This window comes from Nicotiana tabacum, chromosome 24 (assembly GCF_000715075.1).
Source record: "Nicotiana tabacum cultivar K326 chromosome 24, ASM71507v2, whole genome shotgun sequence".
Lineage (NCBI taxonomy): Eukaryota > Viridiplantae > Streptophyta > Magnoliopsida > Solanales > Solanaceae > Nicotiana > Nicotiana tabacum.
The window spans coordinates 69248870-69272701 of record NC_134103.1 but is presented as its reverse complement, the minus strand read 5'-3'; the positions used below and the strand labels follow the sequence as shown (position 1 = coordinate 69272701).

Sequence of the window (23832 nt, the reverse complement as noted above, 5' to 3'; positions counted from 1 at the left end):
TAAACATTGAGGAAGAAGAGGCCCTTTAAATAGATGGCCCCTTGTGTTTTATTACCGTTGGGCAGTAAAAATACCTCAATCACGCTTCTGCCAGGCGTGTCTTACACGCACAACAACTGACTAGGAATAACTGATGCCACGTAGATTGAGTCATAGGTCGAAGGTATTTATTAGTTCACCTATGCTCAAGTTTAAGTGTTCATATATCAATTTTGAAAGTATATTTACCGGCACGACAATCAGTTAAAAGTTTAATTGCGAGAGGCCATTTAAAAGTGGCCTATTTGCCAATTTATTCCTCAACTTTGGCAGGGAAATAGTTAGCTCCTTTTTTAGATTTCCAGTTTCTTCTTCAGACGACCTTTTCGACTTGCAAATAACAAGAAGTGACTTGTCTTTTCCCCGGCCGCTCAATGCCGCCGAAAGCTGCGTCGGTGCCGCGGCGCCGCCGCAAAACCATAATGACTGCCAGGAAATCCATTCCCAAAGTAACCAAATCCACCGGTTCCCCTAATCCCTCACCGTCCGATGCCGCTGACGTCATCACAACTACATCCGATGAATTGTCTCCCAACTCTACCAATTCTAAAGGCATCAGCGAGCAATCCGTGATCTCCCAAGTTCCTGAAACAACAAACACGGTTATGAATATTGGGGAAACCACCGAGGAAACCATGTTGAGCTCGCCGGAGGATAACAAAGTGGAAATTGAAGCTGCTGGGGAGCAGAAAGTAGGAGTTGGTAAGAAAAAAGTGGTGAAAAAGACTGTAAGGATTGTCAAGAAGATTGTTAAGAGAAAAGTCCCCAAATCGAAGAACGAGGAATCAGTCAAAGGCGGGGAAAATGGTGACAGAGAAGCTGTTTCGGATTCATTGGCCACCTCTCCAGGCATTATTGAATCAGAAACTGAAAATTTAGAGCCTACTACTGCTGCTACAGTTGGTGAGGTTGGCGACCCAAAAAAAGGCGATCTTTATCCAGTAGAAGCTGAGAAAGGTACTATCGTTGCGGCTGAAGATATCTTAGGAAACGATGGAATGAAGGATTGTGACGTTAGTGTATCTAAACATGAATTAGAGCTTCCCATTTCGGATGCAAAGGATAATATAGGTTCTCTTGAGACAGGAAACGTAGTTCTTAATTCAGAAAAAGGTAACCTTCGTCCAGTTAAAAAGATTGTCAAGAAGATTGTCAAGAAGAAAGTCCCCAAACTTAAATCTTCGGTCAAAAGTGGGGACGCAGAAACTGTTTTGGATTCAGTAGCTAAGTGTAGTCCTCCAGAAACTGAAAATCTAGAGTCTTGTAAGGCTGTTTCAGCTGAAGCTGAGCAGTCAATGAAATACAATCTACATCCTATGGAAGTTGAGAAAGCTACTAATGTGAGTGCAACCCAAAATACATTAGAGCCTCCAGTTTTGGAATGTAAAGACACTGCTTTTGTTGAGACTGCTGATACTGTTTCTCAAGCTGCACTTCTTGATTCAGAAACAGGTAATCTTAATGTTTCTACTAGTGATAATTTGGACTCATGTAAGGATCAAAATTTGGAAGAAAACAGTCAGAGCAGGGATAAAACAATGGAAGCTGCAGATACTAGTCTGAGGTTGAACCAAGGAATAGTAATGAGTGGGGAATTGGAGGCATTAGAGCGGAAGAAGAGGCGGAGGACAGAGATTTTCATTGGAGGATTAGACAAGGAGACAAAGGAGGGTGATATTAGGAGAATCTTTGAGGAAGTTGGTGAGGTTGTGGATGTAATAGTGGTGACAAATCGTGAAACAGGGAAGAACAAGGGGTTTGCGTTCGTGCGGTTTGCTTCCGCGGCTGATGCGAAGAAGGCTGTAGAAAGATATTCCAAAGTTGAGGTAATGCCGTTTGGAATTACTATGCGTAGTCTTCTAATTAGAGCAAAACTTTGTTTAAGTAGTGCGTTTGTGGCTGTTTTGTCTACACATAAAGCTATTAAATCTAGTGTGTGACAGGATTCGTATGGATTTTTTGACCTAACTATCAATTTCCTAGATCCTACAAAAGTTTCAAGCTTATTAATTAAACTAATTCTTAATAAATTCGGCTTCTCATAATGTTATGTAATAGCAAAGAAATTTTAAAATGAAAGCATGTGATTTTACTGTCATCCTTTATGAAGAGAGTAGAGTCTTTTGGTGTTCCCTCTTTCACTAATTCACTCTCATAAACAATTAGCTGTTATAGGTTATCAAAAGAATGATTAGCTGTTATATCCAAACCATTTTACAAAATCAGTTTGATTTTTCCAAAAAGATTAATTATAGAGACTGCCTTCTAGCCTTTCAGGTTTCAACTGTTCAGACTTACCCTCTCATATTTTCAAACATTTCTCATTTTGCAGTTTGATAACAAAGCTAATTCTCGTGGTTTGAAGTATCCTTTGTCATAAGCCTCAAATGAATAGATAAAAGTGGCTACAATCTAATAGCTAAGTATTTTATATGAGGCGCCTCATACTATTCAACATGATAGGCAAAGTTTCGGATTTTTGTTGTACCATCAATCATCCCCAAAATTCTTTGTGTTTTAGGTAAAAAAAATAGGCAGCAATTTAGAGGGTGTCTTGCAAAACTAAAATGAATAAGTAACAATGTCTTATCTCGAATTGTGTAGGCTTTTAGATAAGGATCTTAGCACAACAACTTTTTTTTTTTGGGAGAAAGCTGACAGCAGAGCAACTTTAACCTACAAAAACTTTATTTCCAAGCAGCAATAGTTGCCTTTTTTTCCTGGAAGGACTTGGAGCGATTTAATAGTAATGTCACTATTGGTGGGCCATGCTTGTATATAAAGGGAACTTGTTGAAAACGTCAATAGGGCTCTGATGAATTTGACGATCTTATGATCTATTATATCTATCAAGTTGATCTGGATCCTCTGATAAAGATCAACATTAAAATATGGAATATTTAGCTTACTTTTCAATTGTGGCTAATGGTAGTTATGGACTAAGGATTTTCTTTTAGTTTGATCGATTTACAATGCAAGCACATGACTTTGTTTCTTAGCTGCATGCTGTTGTTTTGTTTTGGCAGAATACTATGGTCAGATTTTTGTCATATCATACATCCCACCTAATGTTACTACTGGTCAGAAATAGCACTGTAGCACCAATGATTTCGATAATATTCAGTATAATGCTTTAAATAATGTCAATTTGGGAGTTCATTCTCTGTTCTCTCTATGCGATCGCCGATCGTACCAGTTTTGCTACACTGGTGTGATTTTCAAACATTTATTATTTTGTTCTCTTTAGAGTGTGATGGTATGATATAAGTTTATCTACAGGAATCTAGATGATTTAAGATTTATATGCTGGAAGCTTATCTGTATTTATCCCAAAAAATAGATTGCTGGAAGCTTATCTAGTAAATTTGTGTACCCTAATACAGGTTAGAGATAGGTGCTACATTTTGGAAAGTGGTTCAGTTAAAGCTTATTTTTGGATACCATGCTTTAAATGGATATTGGTTACAGATACCCTTTTTCTGGTTGATGAGTGGATGTGGCTACCAATTCTTAAGATTTGCTTTGTGTAATTGTACTAGTCATAAGTACTATGGTTTGAGGTAAAGTCATACTGTGTGGATGTCGATTCTTGTGATTCTCGGTTCATGCAATTTTCAGTTTCCACCCAAAATTACGGCATAGAGAATAATATCTTTTAGCTAAGTTTACTTGTGCAGTCCTGTTGAGAAATATTTGCAGTTTCTGCACTAAGGCCTAAGCTGCTGTGTGCAATGGACTAACATATTTGTTTGATCTTGAAACCTAGATATCTGGAAAGCAATGTGGTGTATCCCTTGTTGAGGGTAATGACACAATATACCTAGGCAATATTGACAGGAAATGGAAGACTGAAGACGTAAGCTCTACTGTTTGCTGCTGATCATTGTAATTCCTCTGGGTTAAAGTGACTTCTAAAGAGTTTATCTCTTGACAGGTAATTGATCTACTGAAGAAGGCTGGAATTGAAAATATCGATAAGGTTACAGTTATGGCTAATCCTAATAACATTGAGCAGAATCGAGGGTTTGCATTTGTTGAACTTGAAACAAATAAAGAAGCTAAGATTGCTTTCAATAAGCTCCAGAAGAAGGATGTTTTTGGGAAACACATGAATGTAAAAGTTGCATGGGCGCAGCCTTTAGTTGAGCCAAATGAAGAAGAAATGCTAAAGGTCAGTTTGGAAACTTTAGGAATTAATATATTGATTCTTATCAACTTGTTTACCTGAAATAAATGCCAAGTGGTGTCAGAGAGAAGCCTCAATTTGTTCTATTTTGCTCTGTATCTTTCCCTTTCCTAGCAGATTAACTATCTCTATCTAAAATGCACTTTTTAATTTGATTAAAATACTTAAATTGAAAGTGTTTTGCCTTTGTCAAGGTTAAATCAGTTTATGCTGAATATTTACCTTCCACATGGAATGAAGAGAAAGTGCGGGACTACTTTGGCAAATTTGGTGAAATTGAGAGTGTTGTTCTTGCAAAAGATCTTGCTTCCTCAAGAAGAAAAGATTTTGCCTTCGTCAATTATATAAGCCGTGAGTCTGCTCTAGCGTGCATTGAGACATTCAGTCACGAACCATTCAACGTAAGTGGATCCAAGGTTTCAGTGTTAGAGTAATCTGCTGCTAAGTTATTGAGAAAATTGCTTTGCTCATGATTATTTTAATGTTGATTAAAATTTTTAGGTAAACTTGAAGGTATCTCTTGCAAAACCCGTCCCTAAGAGCAAGCAAACTAAACGTGCAACTGTTCCTACTAAAAGGAAACCTCGTGAGGAGAAGAAAATACAGGACCCATGTGAGTGTCTTGAAACCCTTATGTTTATCAATCTGATTTTTTTTGATAAGGCAAATTGTATTAATCAAAAGGGAGAGAACTCCCGTATACACGAAGTATACCAAAGACGTAGAGAATTTACATCAGAACATGATTCTCTACAAAAAACGCCCAATCTTCTATACAAGTAGGGGCTAAATGAGTGCACCAAAAAGCGATCAAAGATAAAAGACTATTCTTAAAATGTGAAAAAGGAGACTCAATCTCCTCAAAAGCTCTCCTATTTCTCTCCCCCCATACTACCCACATGAGAGCTAACGGGGCGAACTTCCACGCCTTTTGCTTTCTTCTTCTACGAAAACCGCCCCAGCTATATAACATTTCCTTTACAGTGCTTGGCATCACCTATTGAACACCAAAAAGATTCAGGATTGCCCTCCACAAAGCAGAGGACACATGGCAATGCAACATAAGGTGATCAACTTCTTCCCCTGAGCTTTTACACATGTAGCACCAACTAACAAGTGTAATTCCCCTCTTTCGGAGATTTTCAGCAGTCAAGATCACTCCCCTTGCCGCTAGCCATGCAAAAAAGCACACCTTCGTGGGCGCCCTAGGAATCCAGATCGAGGAGTATGGAAAAATGGTCTCCTCTCTCACCAACATACTCTGGTAAAAGGACTTTACGGTGAACAAACCATCGCCACGCAAGCCCCATCTCCAAGAGTTGCAGGATGGCTGGAGCTTGTCTTGCCCGTATAGCAGTGCCAACAAATCTTGGAGCTCCGCAATCTCCCAATCTTGCATGTTCCTCTTGAATGAGAGGTCCCATACTACCCCCTCTTCATGCTCCTTGCGAATCTGTTGGACCATCAGTTCCTTCTGGTTTGAAACTCTGAAGACGTGGGGGAAGGAGACCCTCAGAGTATCCTCTCCACACCACCTATGATTCCAAAAGTTGATTCTCCTTCCATCTCCCAACCTGTAAGTGATGTTGCCACTGAATGCTTCCTAATTCTTTATGATGCTCCTCCACATGCCACACCCGAAAGGTGTTGTGATCGCCTTGGTCCTCTAACCCCCTCCTGTTGAATCGTACTTTTCTACTATGACCTTCCTCCATAGAGCATGCTCTTCTACCCCCAATCTACACAACCACTTTCCCATTAAAGCTTTGTTAAATACCCTAAGATCTTTCACTTCAAGTCCACCCCACTTATTTGGGGAAGTGACTGTCTGCCAATTCACTAGATGAAACTTTCTAGTTCCATCCGCCACATCCCACAGAAAGTTCCTTTGAAGTCGCTCCAGTTTTTCTGTGATGCTCACCGGTGCTTGGAACATGGATAAGTAATAGGTGAGCATACTCGATAAAGTGCTTTTGATAAGCACTTCCTTACCTCTTTTTGACAAATACCGTTTCTGCCACCCTGCTAATCTTTTTTCAACCCGCTCGATCACTGGATTCCAAACCGTAGTATCCTTATATGAAGCGCCCAAAGGGAGGCCCAGGTAAGTAGTGGGAAGGGAGCCCACCTTGCATCTGAGAACACCAGACAAGGCATCAATATTAGTAACCTCACCTACCGGGAAAATCTCACACTTGCCGATGTTGATTTTGAGTCCTGATACTAACTGAAACCACTGCAGGACCTGCTTCAGGTAGGTCAACTGATCCATATCGGCATCACAGAAAACCAGTGTGTCATCCGCAAAAAGCAAAGCAAATGTGAGATTCTTCGGGCACTGAGCACCCCAATCGGAGCTGAGAAACCTCTCAAGAAACCTCCGCCCGCCGCACGATCCATCATTTTGCTCAGAGCATCCATCACTAGAATGAATAACATGGGGGATAGGGGGGGTCACCTTGCCTGAGACCCCTGGAGCTGCCAAAGAAACCACACGGGCTACCATTAACCAGGACAGAGAATCTGACTGAGGAAATGCAGAACTTGATCCATCCCCTCCATCTTTCCCCAAACCCCATCCGCATCATAATGAAGTCCAGGAACTCCCAATTGACATGGTCGAAAGCCTTCTCAAGGTCCAACTTGCATAGTAAGTCGGGTTCTCTATTTTTCCTTCTGGAGTCTACAAGTTCATTTGCCACCAAGGCAGCATCCAAGATCTGCCTACCTTCCACAAACGCATTCTGGGAGGACGAAACAGTCATGTCAAGAACCTTCTTAAGTCTGTTGGAAAGCACTTTAGAAATAATCTTGTAAATGCTCCCCATGAGGCTAATAGGCTTGCAGTCTCTGATACAAGATACACCTTCTTTCTTAGGCACAGTAGTAATAAAGGAAGCATTGATACTTCTCTCGAAAACACCATTCGCATGGAAGTATTCAATGGCTTCCATCAACTCCTCCTTGATGGTGTCCCAAAAGAGCTGAAAGAAAGTCAAGGAGAAACCATCAGGCCCGGGGGCCTTATCACCAGCACAACTCGACACAGCCTCGTGCACCTCCTCCTCCTCGAAAACCCTTTTTAGCCACTCGCTGTCTCCCTTCCCTATATGGTTGAACTCTATTCCCCCCAAAGTCGGCCTCCAACTAACTTCCTCTTTATATAAGTTCTCATAAAACCCCGCTATCGCCCCTTTTACCTCCTCCTCTCCCTCAATCCTCACCCCATCCACAACTAAGGACTCTATGAAGTTTCTCCTTCGATTTGCGACCGCCACCCTATGGAAATATTTGGTATTCGAATCCCTTTCCTTTAACCACAGCGCCCTCGATTTTTGCCGCCAACTAGTCTCCTGAGCTATTGCTAACTCGACTATTTCCCTCTTAACCTCCCCCAATCTCTCTTTCTCAGATTCATCTAACTCCCTCGCCCCTTCCCCTCTCTCTAGATCCCCCAATTCATGCATAAGCTCCCTCATTTTAACCTCTACCCTCCCAAAAACCTTCTTATTCCACCTAATAATATCTCCCTTGAGCAATTCGAGTTTCTTCAAAAGACAGTATGAAGGTGTCCCTGATACCCCGTAGCTTGTCCACCATTCTTTCACCTTGTCACCGAATCCTGTCACTTTCAACCACATGTTTTCGAATCGCAAGGGAGCACGCACCCCCCTCCCTCTGCATCCATTTAGCAAAATAGACAAATGATCTGAAGTCAACCTAGGTAAAAGAATCTGTAGCACATTCGGCACCAGCTCATCTCATGAGGGAGATGTCAGGAATCTATCAAGTCTAGACCATGAGTTGGAATCCTCCGCCCTGGCCCAAGTAAACCTTTCCCCTGACAGAGTAAGGTCAATGAGAAAGTGATATGAAGTCAGAAAACTCCTCCATGGCCCTCGAAATCACACTACACCCTAATCTCTCCTCCGGGAATCTAATAGTGTTAAAGTCTCCCCCTAGAACCCATGGAATGTCCCATGACAGTTTGATGTGATTATCTGTGTGCTTTTTGACTTAAAACCTTGATGACCCTTATTTCTGTAAAGAATATTGATCAAAGAGATCTTTGGGGAATGAATTGCTTGATTATCCTCTCAAGTATGTTGGAATTTCGATGATGTACAAGCCAGATAAGGAACATACCTAGCTCATTCTCCTACCTAAATAATTACTGGCATTCTAAACCTTTTCATTTACAAGGTGCATATTTTTTATACAAGTAAAGATCATATTCTTCATAATAACAACACTAAGATTGTGCAGAAATATGTATATAGAAAAAACTTAGTTCGCTCTACAATTACAGGAACCAAAATGATCCGACACTCTTTTCATTTTAGGACGCTCCAAAATGTTTGACACCATTCCATTTCTCTGCAACTTTCACAACTTTTAAGATTCTAAGTTCATTAACATATTCACACTTTAACTTTAATGTGATGGTTGCCTCTTTTCAACCACTACTTTAATATTCTCTTCCATTCACTATTCTACATTATAGCCTGCAACTGATTAAGCTTCCGCTTCTGGGAGATAAAACGGAGCTCGATTAGTTTCTGCTAGACGAGATATAAAGAACATAACATATATTATAAAAGTCAAATTGGCATCTTACTTAAAATCCATGTGCACTCAGACTAGGGGTGGGCATCGGTCGGTTCGGTTTGGTTGTGAATGTTATCGGTTTATAAATATGCTAAACCGATAAGATATTGGTTTTCGGTTATCGGTTAATCGATTATCAATTGTTATCGGTTTACCCGATAAGATAACTCAATCTCGATTCTATTAGAAGAAGTAATGAAAGATAATGTGTATTGTATAAAAAATATGATAAACTTTCTCGATTGTTGTAACCCTCTCAAAGAATATAGTAAACCTTCCAACATTGTTTCCTTGTGTGTTGAATGACAAATTTGGAAGGGTTAGAAGTAGATAGAAAATTGGGGAGAATTAGAAAATTTATATACCTAAGGGTAAAATCGTATTTTTATAAAGTTTATTGGGTTATCGGTTAAACCGTTAAAAAATTGGGCAAACCGAGACCCGAACCGATAACCCAATAGTAAAATAACACTAAACCGTTACCGAATCGTTAAACCAATAACCTGATACCGATAATCCAATAGGATTTTTTCGGTTCGGGCTATCGGTTTTACTCGATATATGCCCGGTCCTAACTCACACACCATCACGTAAAATGAAACAGAGAATACGTTTAACATTGTGAAGAAATGAACTAACTCAAATCCAAAAGTTAGCTCATAAGTTGAATTAAACCCAATGTTCATTTCTTAACATGATATTAGAGCTAGACCCACTGATCCCTGATGTTGTGTTTCTCAATGTTGGGACATGTTGTTCGGGTAAAGGAGTGGAGTTAAGTCCCACATTAGTTGAGGGAATGGGTTGTGATCTCCTCGTACGATTTTGGCAATCCTCACCTCATGAGCTAGTTTTTGGGGTTGAGTTAGGCCCAATGTACACTTCACAACATCTATGGAGTTAAACAATTGTCACTTGATAGCAGCAGTGAGTTCTTGTCTCTAATGATTAATTTCTTTCTTGCGGTTATAGCAATATTAAATCGGAATGAACCCAGCAAAAAGGTAAATTACATGAGAAGATATACTGAGGATCATAGAGTCGATAGAGGATCTTCTGCAACCAATGAACTTCTGCACCTCTTGAGACAACAAGAGCCAGCTGGTCAGATCCATTCAGATTTAATATTTTACTTTTCAATTCTACAATTTTTTCTTTTCCTCACGTCATTAGACATAATTGGTTGACTTAGCTTTCCATTTCAAATGTTCTGCTTGTGTAATGTACTTGTTTTTCTATAATATCCTCCCAAAACTCATTGGCATTTTGATAATTAAGTAGATAGTTACTTAGAGTAGAATGGCGTGTTAGGGTAACACAATGCCTATGTGAATAGAACTTAATGCAGATGCACTATGTGTTGTTTATTCCGTTTTATTCAACTCCTTGTGTTTAATATGGTTCGAAGGGCATGAAATCCGGAATGTCATCTGCAAGGGACCATGTTATACCTTAGTGCCAAGACATCTAATGAACCAGGCGTTGCTCCTAAATAGAGGCCCCTAGGGAAATAGCATAACTTTTTTTGTCTCTGCTGGAATTTGAGCACTGATCTCTCATGGTTTCACTCGCTTACCATTAGGCTACACCCTTGGGTGTTAAAAGGAAGACTTTGGAGCCCTGTTTTTATTTTCAAAGAAAACATTAAAGCAAGCAAGAAAGAAAGCAGGATGTTGGAAGTACCATCTAGTGCCTAGTAGAGGGACATAGGCATATGAATCCATGTTTGTGAGAGGTATAAGTGCTACAGATGCACGGGACAAGATTGGTGCCTTGTCAGGCTTTAGGGATGGTCTGCAGAGATTTTATCACCTGAAATTAAAATAGTCTAGCTGCTGCCTTCACACCAGATCAAATGAAGCAAGTAGCACGATAATGTCTGGTGGGAGAGTTTGACTTCTATCATGATTGCCATGAGGAACGAGCTGGAGAAAGCAAGGAAAGAAGAGGGGGGGGGGGGGCAAGTTTAGTCAATATATGTGAACTCTTGAGAACCTGACAATGATGAATGATGAAAACAAAATGGTAACTGATAGTATTAGGTAGAAAATGGCAATCGTGATTGCGCTTCTAATGCTTGTATTGGTAACAAAGTGTCCTTTTATCTCGGTCTTTTATTGGTGCCGGGATTGGATATTAGGTAGAAAATGACAATCGTGATTGCGCTTCTAATGCTTGTATTGGTAACAAAGTGTCCTTTTATCTCGGTCTTTTATTGGTGCCGGGATTAGATTTCTTTCATCTGTGTTTTAAAAAAAAAAGGTAAATAACATGTATATTGAAAATAATAGAAAGCTTAGCCCCAACCTGGTGCTTGGACAGTCTTAATCTTCTCGATCCGGACAATTGGCTGGACTAGACTTCCTATGTTAATCTCATAGCACAATGCGCTCTGCAATTATTGGTACTTTTTTCCTATGCTTGAGACAAACGGAAAGATGAATGGGCGAGGGTGAAGGAGAATCCAGATAAATATTAAGTAACAAGATGAAGAATTTAGACAAGTGGGCATGCTCCAGTGGCAAGAGCAGTCCACTTTCAACCCTCAGGGGTTGGCCTGGTGGCAATTGACTTGAGCCTTGGGGTTTGCTCCCTTTCAAGGTCTCAAGTTCGAAACCCACTGGGTGCAAACAATTTCTGAGGGCCATCGGAGTGGGTAAAACCTGAATTAACCGTGGTGCACTTGCGGGAAACTCCTTGTCGAGGGCCTGTGCACCCCGGGATTAGTCAGGGCTCGAAGAGACTCGGACACCCGGTGCAAATAAAAAAAGAGCAGTCCACTTTCAACCTAGAGGTCGGGAGTTCGAGTCATCAAGGGAACAAACTATTAAAAGATTGTTGTGCAGTCATGGGTAGGGGAGTTTGGGCGTGCTGTTACCTTGTAAAGGAAAAAAAAAATAGAGGATGTATTTATCTTTTTATAATTCTGATGTTTCTTCTTTTAGAGGATGTGTGTTATGTTTAATGTTTATTGATTGCAAACATTCCCAGATCCCTGCCCTTTGAATCCCCTCCCCCCTTTTCCTGTTGAATATAATTGATGTTTGTCTTTTGTTGTCCTTGCCCGAGAAGGCTCAGGCATTGACCATCAGTATTTGTTATCTCGAAGCAAGCGGCCACTTTCAGCTGTAGTAAGTTGCAAATTGGTTGTATTTATGCTGCTTTTTCATTTTATGTTCCTAGCTTCTCGTCTACACCTAGACTTATCTTTGAGGCACCCTCTTTCTGCCTATGCAGGTAGATAATCCACATCGTATAGATTCCGTTGGAGTTTCTCGACTGCGGTTAGAAAGCTCTTTTCCAACTGCTAGCCAAAGGTTCATACCATTATCTTTGCTGGTGGACGTCTTTTTAAACTAGGATAGTGTCTTGCAGATACTTTACCTCAGTAATTTATGACTATGTGCTTTCTTTCATTCAGTATGTTATCACATAGCCGTGGACCTCTTGCTACACCATCTTTTGCCTATTATCGCCAGATAGGCAGTGGCCAGTCACCAGGTGGGTTAATACTGCAATTACTTGGTTCTTGACTTAATTTTTGACTCAATAGTTTTTGCTCTTCTGAGTATGTGTTAGTGTTTAAGTTGTCTCCTTATTGTGTCTTGTCAGGTTCAGTTTATGGAGTCGGAAGCTTTCCGAGTTCTTTTCAGGTATAGAAATGAATGATCTGTGGTCGTTGTTACTGTTCACAGTTTTGCATGGCAAGCTTTCAGTTGTTCATTGGAGTTCCCAGCTATTTCCCATTCCATTTCTATTATATAGTATATACACCTGACACTCTTACAAACTTGTGCTTCCTGCCTTCCACAGAGATTCTATACCAGTAGAATACACAAGGATTCTCCGCCCATTATTATCTCTATTATAGAGATGAGCTGTCGAAAGATAGAGATAGAATCGAGACAGATCTTCTTTCTTCTATCTCTCTTGTGGCATTCATCATCTTGAGCACCCGATTTGAACTGAACTGAACCTCGTTCTATTGAGATTTTATCCTTTTTTTTAAACTGAAACTCCGTTGCCTATCTGATCCTTGGTATAATTGGGCCTTTCTCTATAGTTCGAATCGAATAGCGCTCCAATTTATGCTAATTGTTGTATATTGCATATTTTTCAATTTAATTGCCTGCAAACTGCACCTTTTTTAAAAGATTTGTTGCTTGATTCTGCATGTGGATAGTAGTATACCTCACTGTTGCGAAAGCAAATCTTGTGTAGAATACACTTGCAATTGTGGGGGATGCATCTTCTTTTTATGAAAGTATGAACAGTAGGCCATATTTAAGCCCTCCAGAAAAGGAAAAAGAAAGAAATGGCATGTAAATGGACCAACTCCAAACCTTTTAACTCCATTCTGTTCAATGTCCAATGACCTAGGATTTTTTCATATTCCTGATTAGCAAGTTCACTTTTGCAAAATGACTTGAAGTGGTTTATACTTTATACAACCTGATTATGATGATTATTTTCCTGGAAAAAGTTCTTAAGCTAAGGAGATTTCCTCCTTAGTCCGTAGGTGTTGATGATACCTGTTGAGTGTTGAATCTTGCATGTGTCTAAAGAAGTTCAAAATTTCTTCATTCTATTTCGGGAAGGATGAAAAGCTCTAGCCATTGAGCTCTGTTGCTAAAGAACAAAAGTTTCTAAATGTAATTGATAAAGTATACCTTTGTATACATTCTTATCAAATTATTTAATCAAGACCTTCCAGCCTTGTTGTTTTTCTCCTTTTTAAGTTTAATTATTATAGACATTTCTTTTTCTTTTCAACATTAAAGGAAGATCAAAATGTTAGAGACTGACATTTTCTGAGCTGTAGCTCAGAATAGAGTTTCTGATCGTTATTTCTGTTTGGCTTGCAGTCTCACGAGCGCGGCCCTTATGGTGGACATAGTAGCATATATCGTAGATGTGAGTAAACTTCTTCTGGTATCTTATTGGCCTTTAGAATGCTTTTTTAAATTAGCTTGGCTGATTGCGTCTTTTTCGCTTGATTTATGCTTTGAAACCCTTCCTTCTCTCCTTGCTAGTGATCTTGCAAATGAGGTGTTCCTAATACTCAGATGCTGTGTCTTGACTAATGTAGTCATAAGCAAAGGGTCTCAAATGTTGGTTTCTTTTCCTGCTTGTCTTGCTTCTTTTTTTTTTCCTTTTTTTTTTTTTTTTTTCTTTTTTTAACTTTAGTTTGGTTGGTTGGGTGGTTACATTTGAGTGTGTCCAAATGAACCCTTTCCTTACATCTGATCTTAACCCACAATGTCACATGGTGATGCCCATAAGGCTATCTTGATTCACTATTTGTCGAAATCTTAATCATATTTTTTTGTGGTGGGGGGTGGGGGTGGGGGTCAGCAGTTTATTGCTCTGGTTTTCATCGTCCTTTTGAAAATTATTTGAAGATTAAGAGTTCTCTATGGTCATCTTGGTTTTCTGTGCACGCTGTATTAGTTCCATATTGCCGTACCTACAGCTTCTGGTATAGCTTCTTTTGGACCTTTGTAAACAGTGTCAGATGAGTCCCTTGTTAGTCGTTTAGTAGTTCCCTGTAAAAAAACATGTTGGTTTCCAATGTCTTGGAATTCCTCAGGGTTCAGTTTTTTGCATTTCTATTCCAACATTAGATTAGTAGTCAACAGACGAACTGAAATTTAACTGTGTGTTGATTAGAATTCACATTTGATCTTATTGCAACATTTTATGTTGTACGTGATCTTATTGTTATTCTTCATTGGTTTCTACAGATTGAAGGAGTGATGTTGGCAATGCTGCTGAACTGATGTTTCTAGCAAGAGATGTTATACACTGACAAGTTTGAAATCCTACTTGGGAGTTTTGAAATGTAAAGCTAACGCATGAATGATCTCGTTAAATTATATGCAAGCTCATACTAATGTTTTCTAGTTGAGTAATGTTGAGGGGGTTTTGACATTTCATATGGCTAAGACCCTCCTTTCCCCCTGCCTTCGGCCCTTCCTGTAGTCTGAAAATTTAGGCCAATAGGGTCCGTTTTACAATTCATCAATGTAGTGAAATTCTGTCATCTGCCAAAGTTTATTAAATGACATGAATTTTCGAAACAATAAATCTAATGGTATAAATAATTCATTCAGTTAAATTTAACTAGTTGGATTGGGGCGTAATGAACTTAATGCATGACCCTTAAATACCCTTTAAGTAAGGTGGGGTGTGATAAGATTCAGGCAGAAAATAGTTATTGTTGTTAGGTTGAGTAATTGTCTACTACTATTAACCATGAAAATAAGCATCATTTCGCATTTCAATCACTCTATTTCCCTCATTGTATCATCAGTGATCTACGACTTAATATCTAAACGGATATTTTTTCTAATTTTTTTATAGGGGTCAGGGGAAGGAAAAAAAAAAATGGGATGGGGGGAAGATTACAAGGTCGGAAATCAAATTCTCACCAACAAGGTGACAATTCAGGTAGCCAACCAACTGAGCTACTCAGAATTATCCAACCTCCGGAGAACTTGCCAATTTTGCTCTTAACTATGTCTTAAATTCACTAAACAGCTTCCATAAAATGTATATATATATAGTTCAACCTAATTAAAGTAACTGAACGTGGATTCACTTAGCTTTATCAAACAACATAGCGTCATAAAAATTGGAGATGAGGATCCCAATTATTTAATTTTAACAGGTCAAACCGAAAATTGAAAAAAAACAAACGCTACAAAGTGGTTAAAGTTTAGAAATGAAGACCTATTATGCCAAAGCAGAACTCAAAGAAGAAGATGCTGACTTGCAAACAATCACCTACAGACATGAAAACGGAGGATGGCACTTCTTTGGTTTTCATTCATTTAAAGTACATGAATCCTCTTGATGCCTTTGAAATAAATTTGAGTATAACATCATCAAAATAGAGCCGATATGATTTCCTCCGAGAGAGAATGCTCTAAGAAAAACAGAAAAAAGAAGAATAGGATGCCCGGGAGGCAGTACTACTAACCTACAGAATAACATCATAGCAAGCACAATTATTAAAACTCAATAGAAAATTTCCTTTTTCTAGTTAAAGAACACCATGAGTAATGCCCCGAGGGGTTTGTTTCTTCCAACTGGCTCACTTGGCGCTGGCAAGCTGGGTGCGGATGGCCTTGGCTGCAGAAACCATGGCTTGGAGTGCTGGTTTCACCTCGGTGTACTTGCGGGTCTTGAGACCACAGTCAGGATTGACCCACAAGATGTTGGTGTCAAGAACAGCAAGCATCTTGTTCACTCTATCAGCAATTTCTTCGGTTGATGGTATTCTTGGAGAGTGGATGTCGTAGACACCAGGGCCAATTCCAGCACCATACTTCACTCCCTCCCTGAAAACTGAGAGGAGCTTCTCATCGGAACGTGAGTTCTCAATTGTGATCACATCAGCATCCATGTCGATGATGGAGTGGATAATGTCATTGAAGTTGGAGTAGCACATGTGAGTGTGGATCTGGGTAGTGTCCTGGATATCGACATTGGTGATTCTGAAGGAGTGAACGGCCCAGTTTAAGTAGAAAGCATGCTCAGCCTTCCTAAGAGGCAACCCCTCTCTCAATGCAGCTTCATCGATTTGGATGACAGTGATGCCTGCCTTCTCCAAATCCTCCACCTCATCCTTAATGGCCAAAGCAATCTGGTAGCAGGTCTCAAATCTGGAGACAGATGACGCACGTCAACATCAACTCGTAAAAACAATTTCAGATGGGGGACATAGATCAAATATTAATTACCTTGGCTGGTCATTTCTGACAAATGACCAATTGAGAATGGTAACTGGTCCTGTAAGCATTCCCTTCATTGGGCGCTTGGTCATGCTCTGAGCTATGCTGGACCAGAATACAGTCATTGGCTTTGGGCGACTGACATCACCATAGATGATTGGTGGCTTCACACATCGAGATCCATAAGATTGAACCCATCCATTAGCAGTGAATGCAAAACCAGAAAGTTGCTCCCCAAAGTATTCAACCATATCGTTCCTCTGCATGCATTGAACATCCAAAGTGACTAAAGATGCATTGGAAGACATCAAAGACCCAGAATATGCATAAAGCAAGAAAAAAGCAGTCCCCTAGCAAGCATGTGAGTTGCCTTACCTCGGGCTCTCCATGAACCAAGACATCAATGTCAAGCTCTTCCTGGAGGTCAACAACCTTCTTGATTTCCTCCTTGATGGCTTTAACATACTCCTCCTCAGAGATCCTAGAAACAAATCATCAGAATACAGGTTTGACAACATTGACAATGACAAGAGCTAGTACAAGACTCACTTCTTGGCCTTGTATTCACGACGAACTCTTCTGAGCTCCACTGTCTGAGGGAAGGACCCGATGGTGGTTGTCGGGAGAACCGGGAGGTTAAGTTTCTTTTGTTGGGCATCAAGCCTAGCACTAACATTTGTTGCACGGCGGTGGTCAGAACCTCTGAGAGCAGCAGCCTGACAAAACAAAAAAGAAGCCCAAGCTGGTAAGTTAAGCATACTCCCTAACAAAGTCGTGACAAAAAATAAACTGTAAATAGCTCATCACTTACAGCCTTTTGAACAGCTTCATTTGTCACTCTTGGGGAGGTCTTTCTGGAAGCTTGAGCAGCAGCGCTAGCGGAGAAGAATGCCTGAAAATACAACCAAAACATTTGGTCATGAATGATAGAATAATCTAGTAAGGATAAAATCGCAAACTTTGATTTTTTGGCAGGCACTCTTCTCGAAGACCTTTTAAGGTAAGAATGAAGTATACCTCATCCTTGTCACCAGCCAATGCCTTGGCCAAAGCATTCACTTCAACAACTTTTTGAGCAGCAAATGCCAACCATGATTTGATTTCATCATCTAGCTTGGGCTCATTGATGAGATCAACAGCAGTGTGGAGCAATGAGCAAGATGTAGAGACTACAAGCTTGTCTGCATTATTATGTTCACAGAAAATATTATCTTCTGCAGCAAAGCGCCAACAAAATAAGTCGTGCAGCGTGGAGATGTGGGTTACATACCTTTTCCTGCAATGCCCTCAAGTGATTTCAAGAGCTCAAGAGATGCAGCAAGATCATTAGCCCAGATGTTCCTCCCATCAACCACTCCTGCAAACAAGTACTTTCCCGAGGGGAAGCCACCCTTGATCAAATCAAGGGTCTGAGTTCCACGAACCAAGTCAAAACCAAAGGCAGTAACTCCCTTCAAAGCAGTGAGGGTTTTGAATGCGCCGGCAGGAACATCAGCAAAGTAGGTCTCGATGAGAACATCAAGGCCAGATAGAGTTGATTCCAGCTCAGCATATGCCTTGGTGAATGCTTCCAATTGGTGAGCCTCAAGATCCAACACAAGGGTAGGCTCATCAAACTGAATCCAGGAAGCACCAGCAGCCTTCAACTCGGAAATGACTTCCCTGCAATGATGTTTTTGAGTTAAAATGGGAATGTCTACAGAAACAGATGACTGAGACAAAGAAAAGAGTGTATTTCTTACTTGTAGATTGGTAGGACTTTGTCAAGAAGTGATAGAAGGGGGAAAGATTTCTCAACACCCTTAGCAGGTTTAGATAGCAACAGGTATGAGACTGGACCAATAAGTACTGGGACAGTATTTACACCAAGCTGCGCGAAGAGAAAGATCAAGATCAATCAGTCATCAGTCCTATCTCTAAATTCCATGATTGAAAACATACCAAAGGTACATACAAACAGTGAATTTAACAAGACAATTTATAGTTGTAATAAACATATAGGGAATAATGAACCAACCCCTGCCTCTGAACAAACTGAAAGGAGAAAAACTGAAAAGAATATGTACATGTATATTCTCTCTTTCTCTCCACACCACCCAATTTGTATCACAGACCACAAGGTTTCTGCTGTAAGGTTACCCCTAAAAGTGAAGCCCACTATGGACACTACATTAATAATGCTTCTTTTCAAATAACTAAGACAATGGACATGTCTCGTGAAATCAAAAGTAAAGATTAATACAAAGTCACATACCCCCTTAGCCTCTTTGTACTCATCCACTGCCTTGTGAGAAGCATAAGAGAAGTTAACATCAGGTCCCAATTCAGGGACAATGAAGTGGCTGGATCAAATAGTGATGAGCGAGAAACCAAAATAATAATAATAATAATAATAATAATAATAATAATAATAATTGTTGATTCAAATGACATTCATGTCACTCACTAGTTGGTATCAAACCACTTGGTCATCTCCATAGCAGGGACAGATGCATTTCCTCTGGCCATGGAGAAGTAAGTGTCGAATCCGATCTCACCACCGGTCCAGTTGTATCTAGATGGGACGGCACCAAGCATAGCAGTTGTGTCAAGCACCTGATCATAGTAAGAGAATGTGTTGCTGGGAATGTACTTAATGCCAGCATCAGCCATCTGTTTCCAAATGGATGACCTGAGATCAGCAGAGACCTTCTTCAAGTCCTCAGCACTGCTCTTTCCATCCCAGAAAGATTCGAGAGCAAATTTCAGCTCTCTCTTTGGGCCCATACGAGGATATCCAACTATGTGAGATGCCATTTTTCTGCTTCACCAAATTCAATCAGTCAGACAAGTATTCAACAACAACCCATTGATATAGTAAAGACATACTAGTAAAGATCCATTCTTTTCTTAAATATGAAATATTGTGCACAACGAGGTGAATTGTTGCAAAGCAGAGTCTATGAAACCTTAGAAAATGTAAAAGAGAAAACAAGCAAAGAATGAAAAGTTGCAAAGAAAATCCTCAACGAATTGAACGATCTAATTAATTAGATTAGATCTATAACTCCAGATCTAAGTTGCATCAACCAAAAAGGATGTATACATTAAACTAGATCTACAAATGTGTTCATACCAATAGATTTAAATAAATGTGAAGTAAAACAAAGAACTGAACTCGTAAAGAAATCTGAACGTGAGCATGAGGATAAAATATAGTAGAATTTTGGGTATACGTGCAATATGCAAATGAATCAAGAATTCTATCATACCAATAGATCTGAATCAAATGAAGAAACCAATATGGTAATTTGAAAAAAGAAGTATATGAACGTGGGCAAAGAGAAGCAGAAAGAAGATAAGCAGTAGAAATAGTACAAGGTAAAACAGGGAGACCCACAAAAGGCAGCAACGACAGAGCGTACCTATAGGAAGAGATAGAAGTGATAAGAAAGATGACTGTTTCTTCGACACAAAATTAGCAGAGGAAAAAGGGCTGACGCGAGTTTGAAGAGGGCAAGTGTATGGTGTTTATATAGGAGAAAATGGGAGATTCAGAGTTGGTGGCAATGGTAGATCTGGAAATTAAAAAATAATTAAAAAAACCACAGCAAATAAAAATGGAGTGCTAAAAGGTAATACTCCGTAATTCTACCCTTTGTTGGCGCGCTAACAAGTAACAACAATGGAAACGAGCAACTGATTTTGCGTCTGAAAATGGAAATGGCAACTTATAGCCTCTTCGCCCGAACTGTAAAAATAACTTACAAGTGCTTTCTCTTTTTTTTTTTTTTTTTTTTTTATTGATATATATTTTTGGTAGGAAGAAAAGTCAAAACTGCTTCTGTTTCTGCTTCTGGGGAGAAACTACTTTTTTCTGTTTCTAACCAAAAAGTATTTTTTTCAAAAAAAGGTTGGCCAAATACCTCAAATTAAGAAAAAAAATACTTTTAAAAAATAATATGCTGTGAAGCTTGGCCAAAGAGGCTGTTATACCTAAGTTCTTACTCCTAACCCAACAATTGTAGAAAATCACGTGGGTCTCCTAAGTTTTGTGTTTTAGTTTAAGTTATGCATTTATAAATATAGTACTAGTATTTACATATCATTTAAAATAATAATAATAAGTATAATTCATATGGTAAACGTAACTATTACAAATTAAATTTATAAATAATGAGAATAAGTTTAATTGATAATATTCCCACCTTGGAAAAAGAAAGAATAAACTCCATTCGGTTCAAATTTCAAAATAAGTGTGATTTAATGTTTTGGAATATCTATTAAGAAAAAATAATTTAATAGCATTAATCGTAAGGTTAGTTGACTAAATGATCCTGATATCTCTTCAAATTATCATTTTATCTCTCTTACAACTTTTTTTTATCATTTATTGGAGTAAGGTTAAATTTGAAACAAAAAATGCCTTATTGATTTCCTAAGGACCAATTTGGCTAAAACAACACTTAATTTGGAATATTTAACTGGCAAATAGAGCATTTTCAAGTTTCTGAGGGGGCAAAATGAAAATCAACTTTTCTTGCTAGAATCAGACTTGGGTGTCGGAGTATATAACCAGCATAGGAACTGAGGTTTGAGGAAGTTATTGGGTTTACTTCATTTGAGCAAAACAATTAATGCTGCTGTCTGATTCTGTGTTACTTTCATTCTAAGGTAAGGGAATTCATTCATGTTGCAAATACACTACACTCTCACTCTATATTCTACCAATGTAGCAAAAATGATTCTTATAACTGATGCTTCAACGTTCCTGCTTTCTTTCATTTTTCTTTTTTTTTCTTTTTTGTTAAGACTTTCGAATAAATTAATAATGTAAACAGCTGACATGTAATTCTATAAATCTCCTCCTTTCTTTCATTTTAAGATCTATTTTGTTTAGATCATTTGATTTCTGAAATATATATTTTTCCTTTTTCTAAATATCTGGTGAAAAAAGGGAGCTATACTTTTCTACTTTGTCAGCTGGATCTACTTTGGTTTCAGACCATTCAACTCACTATCAACTTCGCATATTTTAGCAACTGGAACCATATGAAAGCTTAATGAGCCGACATTAATTAAACAAACTAGAATTTTTAACAAATGTATTCTAGTGTAAAGTTTATAATAATTTTTATTTATTTATTTATCTTAGATGCTCGATCGGTCCTATTTTATATTATAAAATCTTGGAAATTAACATTATTTACTATGAAATTTTCAACTTTTAAAAAATATTTTAATTATATCATTTTCTTAAATTTAGAGTAACAACATAAGTAAATTTTAAATATATATATTTTTTTCTAAAATATTAAACAAGTATAGATTTTTTGTATAAAAATTGTTTAAATTTTAATCCTCAAAATCTTTAACCAAAAGAAAATCCTCAAACTCCATTCTTTTTGCGCTGAGCCTGAATATAAATATAATCCTTTTCAGAAAACTCCAAAGAAAAAGTTGCACGGTGGGTGGGATTAAGAAGTTGGTGTGCTGTAGTTGGTGAAGAAACTAGAAAAGCGACATGCCCACAAACACTGGTATTCGGTAGTACTTGTATACGTAGACGTATTCTAGTTAGGGTTGTACAAATGAAACCGACAAATCACACCATTCCGATAATATGAGTCAAATCGAGAAAAAAAACCGACTATGGTTTGATTTGATTTGGTTTGGTGTTGGAAAGAAAAACTCCGTCATATTTGATTTGGTTTGGTTTTAACTAAAAAAAGTCAAACAGAAACCAAACAAACCCGGCATTATATGTGTAGAAGTTTTAAATATATTTAATACATACAAATATTTATGGTAGTGTAGTTTATAAATATTTCTTAAACTTTTTCACAGTTTTATCTTTTAACGTATTATTTCAAGCTTGAGCTTATAATTTTTGGATGCTCCAATAAGTTTTATAATTCATAAATGTTAGTAACTCAAATAAATCCTAAATCAAAATCAAATCAATACTAATGCTAATAAAAGACAATCCATTCAATTGTACTATGCATGAAAATAGTGTTGGATATCTATTTTTTAGTTTTTCCATGGTTTAGATAAAATGTATAACTTATTTTTCTTTTAGTGGTTAGTCATGTAAATAATAGTACTTATTAGTCATAATTTTAAATTATGTTTGTTTTCATTATGGCTTATTAATAATATTTATTTTATGCGATTTTATTATCTTTATTGTTGAATATTTCAGTACAATGCATGACTCATCTCATATTTATATTATTTTATTGAAAAATACCTTATATAGTTCTGTCTTACTAGGATTAAAGAAATATTTGGAGTACAAATTTTACGTTTTGTGCTATGAAGACTTTATGAAGAAAAAAAAAACGAAAACCCAAAACTCCCGAGAAAAACAAGATTAAAAAACCTGACTTTTATTGGTTTGGTTTGTTATTTAGATTTAATAACCGGATACAATTGATTTGGTTTGATAATTAGAAAATCTGAACCAACCCGACCCATGTAACCCTTAATTGTAGTTTTAATAAGTTGTACTGAATTTAATATTTTTCCAGATAGAGTATAAATATAATGATTAATATTTTAATCAACATTAAACTCATACGTAACTACAAAAATGTAACAAATTAATGGTGAGAATATGAATATTAAATTCATCATTAAATATAAATGCTGGATGAGTTCGTCATGGGCCACTTTCTCGTCATATTACGGTTGGGAACTTACATATTACATATTAAAGGGAAGCAAATCTCATATTGATTGCCCAAATTACCCTTTCATTATTTTGTAAATAATTTTTGCAGCATTCAAAGAAAGTTTGTTGTGGGAGTAGGTGATGTGTCCCCACTCTCAAGATCCATACTAAAGAATAGCGGAGATCACATTGTGCTGAAGTTGTGGTTGCCACCATCTACCAAAGTCAGATATTTTTGGTAGCTATAAATAAAAAAATTATAAAAAACTAATTTCACAATAATAATTCCGTATCACTTATAGAGCATTTGTTTTCAATATAAAAATTTGCATGACTAGCCTAACTTTTCAACCATATAGTCAGATTGCAAGTCAAGTTTGCAGCTGCATAACCCTAAACAAGATAGAATCAAATGAAAGCTCTATTCATATCCTACAGAAAAACATTCGGCACAACACTCAAACATGCATCATATTAATTAATAAGCGGTGTTTTTATTGTAAATCATTATAAAATCAATGCTACGTTAAGTTGCGAATGGTCTTAAGTGCTTAAAGTTGATTAAACGTTACATAATTTTTAAAAACTGGATACATTTTAAATAGGGG

At 38.0% G+C, this 23832-nt stretch overlaps 2 protein-coding genes across 5 annotated transcripts; one reads left to right on the top strand and one right to left on the bottom strand.

Annotated features, from left to right (window-relative positions):
* Positions 1-284: 284 nt before the first annotated feature.
* Positions 285-14920, top strand: LOC107797735 (uncharacterized). 3 transcript variants are annotated; one of them, XM_075247233.1, is made up of 12 exons: positions 285-1865; positions 3806-3895; positions 3974-4210; positions 4420-4626; positions 4727-4838; positions 9806-9937; positions 11912-11964; positions 12071-12150; positions 12255-12334; positions 12446-12486; positions 13699-13747; positions 14578-14920. In XM_075247233.1, exons 1-12 carry the CDS (start codon positions 414-416, stop codon positions 14580-14582), a joined length of 2538 nt encoding a protein of 845 aa, XP_075103334.1. In that variant the 5' UTR covers positions 285-413; the 3' UTR covers positions 14583-14920. The 3 variants fall into 3 exon arrangements, with proteins under 3 accessions (XP_075103334.1, XP_075103333.1, XP_075103335.1); XM_075247232.1 differs by having other exon boundaries at positions 11906-11964; XM_075247234.1 differs by lacking the exon at positions 9806-9937 and having other exon boundaries at positions 11906-11964.
* Positions 14921-15624: 704 nt separating this feature from the next.
* Positions 15625-20279, bottom strand: LOC107797732 (5-methyltetrahydropteroyltriglutamate--homocysteine methyltransferase). Of its 2 annotated transcripts, none has more exons than XM_016620653.2 (11): positions 19974-20279; positions 19016-19369; positions 18824-18911; positions 18312-18439; positions 17840-18231; positions 17587-17750; positions 17381-17461; positions 17119-17285; positions 16945-17050; positions 16579-16829; positions 15625-16500 (listed from the first exon to the last, which is right to left on the bottom strand). In XM_016620653.2, the coding sequence occupies exons 2-11, from the start codon at positions 19363-19365 to the stop codon at positions 15930-15932; spliced, it is 2298 nt and encodes a 765-aa protein (XP_016476139.1). In that variant the 5' UTR covers positions 19366-19369; positions 19974-20279; the 3' UTR covers positions 15625-15929. The 2 variants fall into 2 exon arrangements, with proteins under 2 accessions (XP_016476139.1, XP_016476141.1); XM_016620655.2 differs by having other exon boundaries at positions 19821-20051.
* Positions 20280-23832: the final 3553 nt, after the last annotated feature.